At 39.5% G+C, this 12,581-nt stretch overlaps 1 protein-coding gene across 7 annotated transcripts in view; it reads left to right on the forward strand.

Moving 5' to 3' along the window:
• SLC25A21 (solute carrier family 25 member 21) overlaps positions 1 to 12,581 on the forward strand; it is a 559,911-nt gene that overhangs the window by 521,825 nt on the left and 25,505 nt on the right. For all 7 annotated transcript variants that reach the window (XR_016217388.1, XM_089309349.1, XM_089309350.1 and 4 more), the window contains one exon: positions 9,039 to 9,203. Coding sequence is in view for 6 of the 7 variants with exons in the window: in XM_089309349.1 (XP_089165475.1) it covers positions 9,039 to 9,203 (165 nt within the window). In the remaining variant the exon portion in view is untranslated. The remainder of the gene's footprint in view (positions 1 to 9,038; positions 9,204 to 12,581) is intronic.

A 12,581-nucleotide genomic window follows, 5' to 3' on the forward strand; every position in this document is an offset into this window, starting at 1 on the left:
TTCCTTCAATTCCAGTACTGGACTCTTGGCTAGCATCTTAAAATTCACAGTGAATAAAGAAAACCAGTCTCTAATTTAAATGTGATTGACCTTCTGTGGGGAGCAAAGTAATCACAGCTTTGTCATGCTCTGGTTTGGTTCAATGGGTGTAAAAACATGTTCAGATAAAATCGGGATAGACCCAAATTTCCCTCTGTCCTTCAAACTAAACCCAAGCAAAGAGTCATTCTGGCTTGTAATCACTTGGGTTTAGGATTAAGTTTGCCCAAGGATTTCTCTGTTGGAGATGGTTTGCATAGCCAGTCTTGCCAAAAGTGTGACTTTGTAGCTTGTTGTCCTTACAGGACCTTTCTCCCCAGTAACTCCATTGTTTTTTAGCTTTAAATGTGTGAGAACTAAAAATCTTCTATCAGTTGTGCAAAGCCAAATGGTGTTTCACTTGCATGCTTTCGATCAGCCTGGAAAATGTGAATTTCTCCCCAGGAGCAAAATCTTGTGTGAATTGTTTCCCAGTTTTTCTCTCCACTTTGAAATCTACTTCAAAGTTACTGTTTGGCTAAAGGGTTATGTTTTCCTTCCCTTGAGGTCTATAGGATTTGCCTCTGATGTGTGCTGGGGCACAGGTTTTCCTTCTGCTCTGTCATTTTTGTCTACATTACATATGAACATAATCATTCTCACCCCCAAAATATTCAACTAAACCTCTAGGAAATTGCAAAAGCCTGTTTTGCCTCTATTTGATCATTAAAGGTATTCACACCAAAAAAAAAGGAATAATTAGTTGTCTTCTTGCTTGCTCTATGATTATAATTTTAAGGGTCAGTGAGTAGATAGCAAATGTGTGTAATTGATGCCAAAATCTTTAAAGATAGAGATTTTTAAAATTAGTTCAGAGTTTGATTCTGAATTTGGATAATATCACTAAATGTACACTTTATTCTAGGAGCTTAATAATCTAATAGAAAGCAATTAGGTTTTCATGATACCATAAAGTTGAATGATTATTTACTTTATAGACAATCAATAAACATTCAAACCTAGTTATATTCTGGAAGGCCAATATAAAGTCAAAATAAAAGTGCTGTATTCTGTGCTTATTCTGATATAAGGAAGAAAGAGAGAAGAAGTTGAAATATAGAGCGTGAACGTGTGGCTCTGTTTGCAGATAGTGTGAAAAGCCAGATTCAAGGGCATGTCAACATTCATGATGATGTATGGAGTTCAAATTTTTCCTGCATTACTGTGTGAAACACTGTCTGGCAACTGTTCAGTACATAGATTATTTCTTTCCAGTCTATGATGCTTGTGGGCAGAAAAAAGAATTATGCACATAAATCCATTCCTATAGTTATCTTTCCACAATACCTAAGACAGCAGCCAAGTTGCCTATCTATTATCATTCAGAGAAAATAGACTTCAGTCTTCCACTCAGCTGTGCCAGAAACCAAGGTTTTTTGCTTTTAGAATTGAGACTTTGAAGTAATGATAATAGCTACCATTTACAGAACATCTACTATATGCCAGACATCCTGCAAGACGCCTTACATGGGGTTCTCCCCCTCTTTGTTTGCTTTTGTAAATTAGAGTAATACAGGCATAGTTTTCACAAATTAGCTAATACTGAGCTATGTAAAGAAAACAGTTGGTGATTTCTGCCAACCCTTCTCAGTCGTTACTACTGTGAACCTTTCCATTTCCACCAATTCTCATACTCACTTGATAATTAAAATCTTCTTGGTAGCTTGGTAGCTTTATCCCTATTTTAGAGACAGGGAAAATAAAGTCCAATGACATTAGTAGCTTTAAGGCACTGAGCACTATCATATAGATCCCTTTCTAGTCAACCATATTGCTTTCATTGGGATAAACAAACCTGGAAAACTAGAAAGTTCAAGGAAAAATCCAAACTGCTTCTGAAACTACAAGGAAGCCGAGGCCCCTTCCTGCTCAGCAGTCTCCTTCTAGCAGTAGTCCCTATGGCCACAGCCCCATCACCTTCCTTCCTGCTCTGCCAACAATACGGGGCCAAGGGACCAAGGTACAGTGCCAGCATCTCCTGATCCAGAGGGCCTGGTGCTTCTCCAGGGATGATTATCGGGCAGCAACTTGGTGTAGCTTTGTGATTCAACATCCAGGAGGGCTTGTTGACAGCAAATTATTCTCTACTCTCAGATTGTTTCAAAATAGGCTTGTTCCTACAATATAATCTCTAGATGAAACATAACTATATTTGGGTGTCTTTTCTGCCCATAATCATGCCCTATTTAAATAAACTATAATAATGAATTAATGAAATATCTAATCTAAAATAATTATAGACATAATTATTTTATATGTACAATTATTATATATGTACAGTTGTACAATTATAGACTTATAAGACTAATTCTTCTGCTTTATTTTGCATTTTGTTCCCAAATAAAAGGAAAATTTTTCTTTTTTTCTTTTTTAAATTTATGGAAATGCTTCAAGACCTCATTTGATTAACGAAAAGCATAGATGATCTCCTATCTCCTGAAGAGCAAGTGTGTTTTCCAAGCTAAATGTAGCAATTGCATCTCTTCTTTTAACAAATCAGTATTTTCCTGAAGGCCCACTTTTGGATATTCAATCCATTGTGTAAAGGTTTCATCCAGTTTGCTTTCCAGCCATATAATGAAATCCAATGTAACACCCTTATTCCATTGGCTCTTAAATGCAACAAAATTCACTTTGCCATAGGAAGCAAGCAAAGGAACATACGTGGAGCATGCTGGTTTTTGATATGCTGTGCCTAGGGCTCTTCTTTGGACCCTGAGATAGAGGAGCTGCACTGACACATCCCATGCCTGTACCTGTTGGCCATAATCTGACGCCTGTTTACCCAGGGAACAATGCCTGCTGCCTAAAACCTCTGTCTGTGATCTCACAAGCTAATCAGAGCCAGCTATGGTCAGTAGTTGGGTGGAAGAATTCCAGAAAAAATAGCTCAGGCTGCCATAAGTCATCTCAGTGAAGTGTTAGAGAATGAGGAGTCAGTGCCCCAAAGTGGTGCCTGGGAATATTGTTTCAGCAAAGGGTCTTCCTTCTCTCTCTTGTTCTGTTTTCTCATATTTAAATTTTTAAATATATTATATATTTGAGATTTACAACATCATGGTACAGGATATATATATATATGCATAGTGAAATGGTCACAACTGGAAAGCAGGTTGACATGTATCATCTCACATAGTGACTTTTTGTAATAAGAACAACTAAAATCTAATTTTTAATAAAAAATCTCAATACAATATATTTATTAATGATAGTCCTCATGTTGTACAATAGATTTCCAGACTTGTTTATTCCACATATTTGCTACTTTTTATTCTTTGACCTACATCTCCCTCTTTCTTCTCCACGTAACCACTGTTTCATTCCCCATCTCTGTATATTTGACCTTTTTTCTCCAGATTTGACATATAATTGAGAGCCTGCAATATTTTTCTTTTTGTATTTGGCTTATTTCACTTAGAACCTTCTTTAATTGAGCCTCTTAAGGACTCTTTAAACAGATATTTGATTCCATATTCCATAACCATTGTGACATTCTCATGGGTAGAAAAAAGTCAGCATCTCCCCCCACCAAAAAAGTCAAAGCAACAATATTTTTTAGCTTTCTAGAATGTGAGCAAAGTTCTGTGCTAAACATTTAACACAGAGCATGACACCTATAGGTTTTATTACATACTTGTTGAATAAGTGAATGCATTAAAGAGTATGGAATTTCAAGCATTAAAAACTGCAAATACCTGAAATAAAAGTTAAAGAAGCCTTTGATTTATTTTAAATAAAAACACTTCTGGCATGTACCAGTGAAATGAAGATTTCTGTAAGCCAATGCTGTAAGCATTTTGCTATCACAATATTAACTATATTAGATATACTTCTTCCATGCTTGAAGCTCTGGTGCAGTCAGTGAAAGGCTCATCCAGGAAAGTCAGAATGCAATTTGAACCACAATTGGTAACTAAATATGAAAATTGGAGTGAATCTAAATATTGGAAAGAAATTGAACTGGTTAGTGACTTGCTGGGTTGGATAGTATCGGAATCATTTGGCTGATGATGCTAATCAGTTAGCATTTTGTTTTGAAATGGTAGCCCGGTAATCAAATAAGTTTAGTAAAATTCCTTGTGTTTACAGAGATCTAGTCAAAATTATTCTATATTTTCCTATTTAAGCATCCTAGTGGAAGTCGTGTTTTGCCTTTCTAATTAAATATTTGCTTGCATGTGTGTAATACAAGGTCTCTGAGTGAAGCAAAAAAAAAAAAAAACTGTCATAATTTTACTTCTAATTTTTGTAGGTATTAAAATTCTGGTTTTCCTCTATCCCAATGCCCCAACTTGCCAGGAAAAAAAATACATGTGTATTATTAATGCATCTGTTATGTATATCAGCTGAACTCTCAAACTCTGAAAAAATCTCATGCCCTATGTATAACAAGGATGAGTAAGGAAGGAGCAGTGGACGAGTTGCAGTTTTCTGGTTAAGCCATTCATCAGCAGCATTTTACCTTAGGAACATTTTATATATATATATATATATATATATATATATATCTGTATATACACATATATGTAAATATATACACACATACATACACATATGTATATATCCTTATTTCCTTACCTGAAAAATAGGAATATACAGTGCCTGCTGACCAGTCTACAGGATTGTTGAGAGAAGCGATCAAACGTGTTAGGATAGCAGAACCATGCGGAGGATAAAACTGCAGACTTAGGGATGGACCTTTGGCATACCAGTTAAAACACCATTTGGGATGCTTGTATCCTCTATCAGAGTACCTATATTCAAGGTTCTGCTCAGTTTCCCAGTAGTGTGCACCCAGGGAGGCGGCAGGTGACGGCTCAAGTTCTTGCGTAACTGCCACCTCCATGGGAGGCCCAGATTGGGTTGCCATTTTCTGGTTTCAACTTGGCCCAACCCTGGCAGTTCTGGGCATCTGGGGAGTGAACCAAAAGATAAGCTGCTCTCTCTCACCTACACATACACTCTCTCTCCCTCATTCTCTCTCTCCTTCTCTCTTTTTGTCTTTCAAATAAGAAAAAATAAACAACAAAAACCTACAAACTTGGAGACGAAGGGTCCTCAATTTGAATTCTGACACTACTACTTACTGTGTGATCTTAGATGAGTAACCTAACTTCTAAGATTTAGTTTCCTCATCTGTCAAATGAGGATGATGATAATGCCTGTCCCATACACTTGCTGAGAAGACTAAATACCACTTCATACATAAAGTGCCAAGCATCTATGATAATGATGAACTTTGAGGACCCCTTACCCTGTTCCAGGTACCTGATACCTGTGAAAGAATCTTCTAGGCTGTAGAGCCATGTAGACCTGGGGACCCAGTCTGTGTGATTTTCCATTCCCAGTCTTTGCCCCCATGTTGCCTTGCGTCTACAGCACTTAGACTGGCCAAGTGCAGAGTGCTCTCCAAGGATGCTAACTCTGAGGCTAGGGAATCTGCCAGTGTATGGGACCTACAGCTCCAGAGGAGAAAGCCCCTTGGCTGAGGCACTGTCCCTGGAATGAGAGGTCTGGTCCACGGCTGGATTTGCTGGGCCTCAGAAGCAGCAGACCTGTTATCTTGCATCCTGGATACCTTTTGGGTGGACTTCAACTCAAGGGTCCAGGGATCTGGGAAACAGAAAAGTTGTACAAAAGACATGAGAAGGAAGAACCTACTTTAGAATGTCCTTCTCACTCAAATCTGCCTCTACTTTTCATTGTCACTACTTTCCATAAACAAATAAATCACCTGTTATTTTGTTATCACAATCATTTTTTATGATTTTCATCATAATTGCCATGATTTTTAACATCTAAATGTACAGTAAATGCTGCAATGGACCAAGTTCATTGACCTATTTATCATCACAACAATCCTGTGAGAAAGATTCTATTATTATCCTTGGTTTTGTTTTTTGTTTTTGTTTTTGTTTTTTGACAGGCAGAGTGGACAGTGAGAGAGAGAGACAGAGAGAAAGGTCTTCCTTTTCCGTTGGTTCACCCTCCAATGGCCGCTGTGGCCGGCGCACTGCAGCCAGCGAACCACACTGGTCCGAACCCAGGAGCCAGGTGCTTCTCCTGGTCTCCCATGCGGGTGCAGGGCCCAAGGACCTGGGCCATCCTCCACTGCACTCCCGGGCCACAGCAGAGAGCTGGCCTGGAAGAGGGGCAACCGGGACAGAATCCAGCGCCCCGACTGGGACTAGAACCCAGTGTGCTGGCGCCGCAGGAGGAGGATTAGCCTATTGAACCGCGGCGCCGGCCACTTATTTATTTATTTGAGAGACGGGGAAATGGAGTCAGAAAGACAGAGAATTCCTGTCAACTGGTTCCTTCTCCAAATACCCACAGTGGCTAAAGATAGACCAGGACAAAGTTGGAAACTGGAAATTCAATCCAAGCCTCCCATGTGATTGGCAGGTACTGAAACATTTGAGCCATCACCTGTTGCCTCCCAGGATGTACAATTAGCAGGAAACCATAATTGGGAGCAGAAGCAGTCCTGGAACCCAGGTAGTCTGATGTGGAATGTGTGCTTCCCAAATTAACCACTAGGCCAAATGCATGCCCCTGAGTTCCTATTTCTAGTTATTATGCTACCCTATGGTTTATTTAATCACTGGCAAATATAGTTCAAACTGAACACAGCATTTTGGTTTAATATCTGTGCGCCAGGGGGCTGACGCTGTGGCATGGTAGGCTAAGCTTCCAGCTACAGCACCAGCATCCCATATGGGCAGGGGTTTGTGTCCCAGCTGCTCCTCTTTCAATCCAGATCTTTGCTTATGACTGGGAAAGCAGTGGAAGATGGCCCAAGTGCTTGGGCCCCTGACCCCATGTGGGAGACCCAGAAGAAGCTCCTAGCTTCGAATTGGCCCAGCTGTAACCGTTGCAGCCACTTGGGTAGTAAACCAGCGGATGGAAGACCTTTCTCTCTGTCTCTCACTCTCTGTAACTCTACCTCCCGAAGAAATCATCTTTTTTAAAAAAATGTGCATTGTACTTCCTTGCACACACCCAAATGAGTGAAAATCAGGGAACAATTAGTAAATGCCGTTTGAATATTTGTTGACCTTCACCAAGATCTAGTGGAAGCCTTCTCTTTTCAAGATGATGAGGGAGATTTTATTCAAATTCATATTTAGTTTAATTATCTGAATTCTGGTGATATAGCACACTAGGATTTTTAAACCGTAGAACATCCTTGGAACTGTGCTTTAAGGGAAGGTCGATGTTATCTGCCTTTCCTTTCAAAGTCTTGGCTCCTCCGTTGCTTCAAACCCTAATGATCTCTGCGAGTCCCCATCTCCTTTGCCCTGGAGGCTTCAGATTAGTGAGTATGGAGAAAAAGTTTGGTTGGGAGCACCTGTGCTGCTCAGGCTGGGCTCAGGAGACCTTGCTCCTGCCCCATTCCTTCCACCCCCAGGAAAACCACCTCCTCTCCCACGCTCCCATGCCCTTCACAGCTCTTTGCTCAGCACTCCCAGTTCTTTCCAGTAGAATGGAGCATCTGCTCAGTCTGCCCTCATCTCTTTCAAAAACCAAAATAAGCAATTAGGGTCTAGAGTCAGGGTGCCTAAACACAAACCAAAATATCCCATATTTAGAACAGAGTAAACTTCAACCTTCTGAAAATATTTTGGATTTTCTATATGAGAAAATTTTTTTGTCTCAAGATATATTCTTTACATGGTTTCTTCATATTACATAGAAAGGTTTCCTTAAGCTTAATGTCGCTTATTGTAATTAATCCACTTAGATGAAAAGTTGGAGTTGAGTATAGAGTTGTAGCTAGAGATCGTAAAACATTTATGAGCAAAAGCTATGGGATTTACTATATAAACAAGCTCATCTAAGGTATCATGTTAATGATGGCTATTAATACAAGTTTGATGAGAAGCCTTGATTGGATTTGTTCTGTTCTGCTGTTGTAGCCTTAATTGTATCTGATTAAAAAAAAAAAAACTTTTAGTCTGGAAGCGCACCAGACCGCCATGCATTCAGCAACCTGTTCCGGTGAAATATCAAACAAATGCCGTGTCAGTGCTTGCCTTATGGGCAAAGTAAAAGAAAAAAGAATTAAACACTGAACATTTTTCCCTATTTACTACTCAATCAAAATATGAGAGAAAGAGATATCCTTTGTACAGTACCTCCACAGAGGAAATAATCACTCTCACTGCTTTTGAAAAACTTCATGAATCGTTGTAATTGTGTTGTAATGAAATGTAAGCCTCAGAGCGAACTGCAGTGAGCTCTAACCGTTCCAAAAGTAGCAACAGACTGGATTCCAGCAGGCAGGGGTATTTCAGCCTTGAGTAATCAATCAGAGGACTGGAAACTAGTAAATTAAAGGTAACCCAGCACTCTCAACACCACTGACTCGTAGTTTTTCACAGCGAGTGATAGCACGCGCTGATTGCCCACCTTCTTGAGGACATGTACAATCAACAGTTATTTATCCATGGCCAGCTTCTACCCTAGTGCACTGTAAACCATTGAGGCAATGAAATCATGGCTAATTGTAACATTAGCTTTAGAAAAATGTAATTAGAAAGATAAATATACTGGACTCAGCAGCCAAATATAAATTCCTTTTGGATGATGCACAGTTATGGATTACTAACTTATCTATCTGGCTAATCCCCTCCATTAGAGTGGGTAATCCAGAATTGGGTACAATTATTTACATGTTGAAAGTGGTGATAGTTATTATATGACATTAGTTTCACTAATTCCAATAAGGATGCTTTTTCTTTGCCAACAATCTTCTCCATAAAACCTGTTGTTATGCATGAAATTTTGTTTGCTTTTTGGGTTTTCTCATTTTCAAAAGCACAGATCTAGGCATGATTATTCATGTTTGGGAAAAGAAGTCCTTAATAATTCTGGCTTGAAGGGAAGCTAATACAGTAATTTCCTCTGTTCGACAGTCCCAAAGATCATCTTTCTGGCTTTGCTTCTCTCTCCTGCAGCAACCATCCACCATGAGTTATGCAAGACACATCATTAAAAAGGAAGGCTTTGGACTCCAGGGCCTCAACAAAGGATTTACGGCAACTTTGGGACGTCATGGAGTTTTCAACATGGTTTATTTTGGCTTCTACTACAATGTCAAAAACATTATTCCTGTCAATAAGGTAACTATTTCATAAATTAAAGTCCTAGAGGAAAAATCCTATCGATGATAATAGTTCCATTTGTAGAGTATTTATCATTTCCTAGTCACTGTGCTGAACACTTAAATCCATTATCTAATTTGATCCTCTCATCAGCCTCACGGACCCAGTAATGTTATCCTAGTTTTGAATCCAGAAACTGAGGCTTAGCGAGATCAAGCATCGGGGCTATGTTATAGCCCAGCAGGTTAAGTCACCGCCCGGAACACCAGCATCCCGTACCAGAGTATCATGTGAATCCCTGTTGCTCCGCTTCTGATCCAGCTCCCAGCTAACGTGCCTGGGAAAGCAGCAGAAGATGGCACAAGTGCTTAGGCCCCTGCCACCCATGTGGGAGACCCTGACGGATTTCCTGGCCCCTGGCTTCAGCCTGATTTGGCCCTGGCCATTGTGGCTATTCGGGCTGTGAACCAGCAGATAGAAGACCTCTCCATCTCTGTCTCTCCCTCTGTCTCTGTCACTCTGTCTTTCAAATAAAAAAAAAAAAAAAAAAAAAAAAACTTAAAGATCAAGTACGTTACCCAGGGTTACATGGTAAATAGTGAAGCATAAACTTGAGCCCAGTTCTAAAACAAAAATTTATCTTCTTGAAGAGTGTACCATTATGTCGCTCCCCCTCTTCACGGAGGAACGACACTGGACCCTGCGCTGTTCTTTTGTCTGCTCGGCCCTTCCCGGGTTTGCTGCTGGTCCTTCCCGGGTTGGCTGCCGTCCTTCCACCTCCGTGGAAGGGCGGCTCCCCCTGCCACTTTCCCCACTTCCGCGGGGGAGCGGCACACCGCCAGCCAGCTCTCTCGGGGGCTGCTCAGATGTTATCCGGATGTTCCCCTTAGATGTTCCTGGTGCATGTTGTCTCTCTCCTCCTTTATAGTCCTCTTCCACCAATCCCAACTCTGCTACCCACACGCCGAGTACGCTGCTCTCCTCCAGTCAGGAGCAGGATCAGCTCCTGCAGGTTATTGGTCGAACTGGAGGCAGCTGTGTAAAAGTTGTTTACTCCTCTCCCAGCGCCATATTGTGGGAGAGCAGATGCATAGAATAAGTCTTAATTTCAGTAACTTAGTCTAGTCCGAGTTGCTCCCCACACCATTATGCTTGAGTGCTTCCTGTTTATTACTAATAGTAATTTCTAGAAACCATATTATTGCTTAATTTTCATCTTAGAAGCATAATGTTCATAAAATTGAAAATTTCATTTTCTAAATAAATTGTGAGCTCCTGGGGAAAACTGTTACCCTAAAATTAAATTTTACCTAGTGCTACATTTTAAATTTATTTACATTAGTTAAAGTAAGTAGTAAATCACCTCTTCCGTGGTCATTTGCTTCTGATATAATATAATGATAATTGTTACCATTATTATTCTTCAATGGTAACTTAGAGATGCCAGCAGCCTTTCAACATCTATAATAAAAAGTAGTACAGGATGTACTTTTTAAAAAAAAAAACGGATTTTTATTTAATTTATCTGAAAGGTAGAGTTACTGAGAGAGGGAGAGAGAGAGAGAGAGTGATTCTATACTGATTCACTCCCCAATGGACACAATGACCAGGGCTGGGCAGGTCAAAACCAGGAAACTGGAACACTCTCTGGGTTTCCCACGTATCTTGCACAGGGGCCCAAGCACTTCGGCCGTCTTCCACTGCTTTTCCAGGTGCATTAGCAGCGAGCAGGATCAGAAATAGAACAGCCAGGACTTTAACCAGAGTCGCCCATATGGGATGCCAGTATCACAGGTGGCAGTTTAACCCACTATACCAGCCCCAGGATGTGCTTTTAAGCTAGAAGATCATGGAATTTTTCCCTTCCATCAAGTCACACAGCCATAAAACTTACCCTGTCTTTTAGACTCTAAGAGACAAATAATCCAATATGATACAGAAGTGTGTGTGCCTCCATTTGTCCAGATATCCAAAAGCTTGAGATATATAGAAATTATATACAATGAAATTAATTATATGGATTACTTATATAAATTATATTAATATTTAAATTTTATTATGTATATTTATACATGTATTTTAAAGGATTTGTTGTTTCAATAAAATAATTTGGTTCTATTTAAGAAAGAAATTCAAAACCAAAACCCTAAATTTTCATTTATTTTTAATGGTGTTGCAAAACTATGGAAGGAGCCCATTTAACTTTCCAGTTTGTAAACCAACCTTGTTAATAATATAATATTTTACGGTAATAAAATTTTACAAATTTTATAAAGCACTGGAATCCTAAGATGACCAAGACACTGCCCTGTTTTCAAGGATCCATTCAAGAGAACCTAGGAAAAACTACTTGAATGGATTAAATTAGAAGGGAGTATGATGTTGAGATAAACTTATTTGGAGTCATTAATAATATATATTATATTATATATAATATAATAATATGTAATATTATTATATTATTATAATAATATTATAATATAATAATATATAGTATTAATAATAATACTACTTTTATTCTATATTGTATTTGAAAAAATATTTTACAAATTCTCAGATTTGGCCTTTATGAATTTGAGCAGTATTCTAAAACTAAATTCCCATTAAACCTTTTTATATGGAGTAGATCATGCTTTTTAAAAATGGTTTTTCTAATCTTCAACTTGGAAAGATGAATATTTTAAAATTCAGAGATATAATCATCCCTCAGTATCCACAGGGAATGATTCCAGGGCCCCCCCCAACAGGTACCAAAATCCATGGAGGCTCAAGTCCATTACATAAAACTGTATAATATTTTCATATTCCCTACACACATTCTCATATGTACATTCAAACCTCTTAATCACTTACAATATCTAACAAAACGTTAAGGGCTATGTAAATAGATGTTATACTGTGTTGTTAGGAAACAAGAAGAAGAAAACAAGTCTATACATGGGATGGTTGTTTACAACAGCAGTTTGGAACTCCTGCATCCCATATCAGAGTGCCTAGTTCAAGTCCTGATTCTTCCAGTTAGAAGCCAGTTTACTGCTAATGTGTATCCTGGAGGCAGCAGATGATGGCTCAAGTGCTCGAATCTTTTCCACGCCTCAAATGACCTGCATGGCTCCTTGTCCACCTAAGCTGTTACAGATATGTTCATTTGTTCTCTCTCTCTCCCTCTCTCTCTCCCTCTCTCTCTCCCTCTCTCTCTTAGAAACACAAAAATTAGGGGCCGGTGCTGTGGTGCAGTGGGTTAACGCCCTGGCCTGAAGCACCGGCATTCCATATGGGCGCCCGTTCTAGTCCAGGTTGCTTCTCTTCCAATCCAGCTCTCTGCTGTGGCCTGGGAAAGCAGTGGAAGATGGCCTAAGTCCTTGGGCCCCTGCACCTGAGTTGGAGACTGGGAAG

The sequence above is a fragment of the Oryctolagus cuniculus genome, chromosome 12 (assembly GCF_051225735.1).
Source record: "Oryctolagus cuniculus isolate XC-2025 breed Fujian yellow rabbit chromosome 12, ASM5122573v1, whole genome shotgun sequence".
In the NCBI taxonomy this organism is placed as follows: domain Eukaryota; kingdom Metazoa; phylum Chordata; class Mammalia; order Lagomorpha; family Leporidae; genus Oryctolagus; species Oryctolagus cuniculus.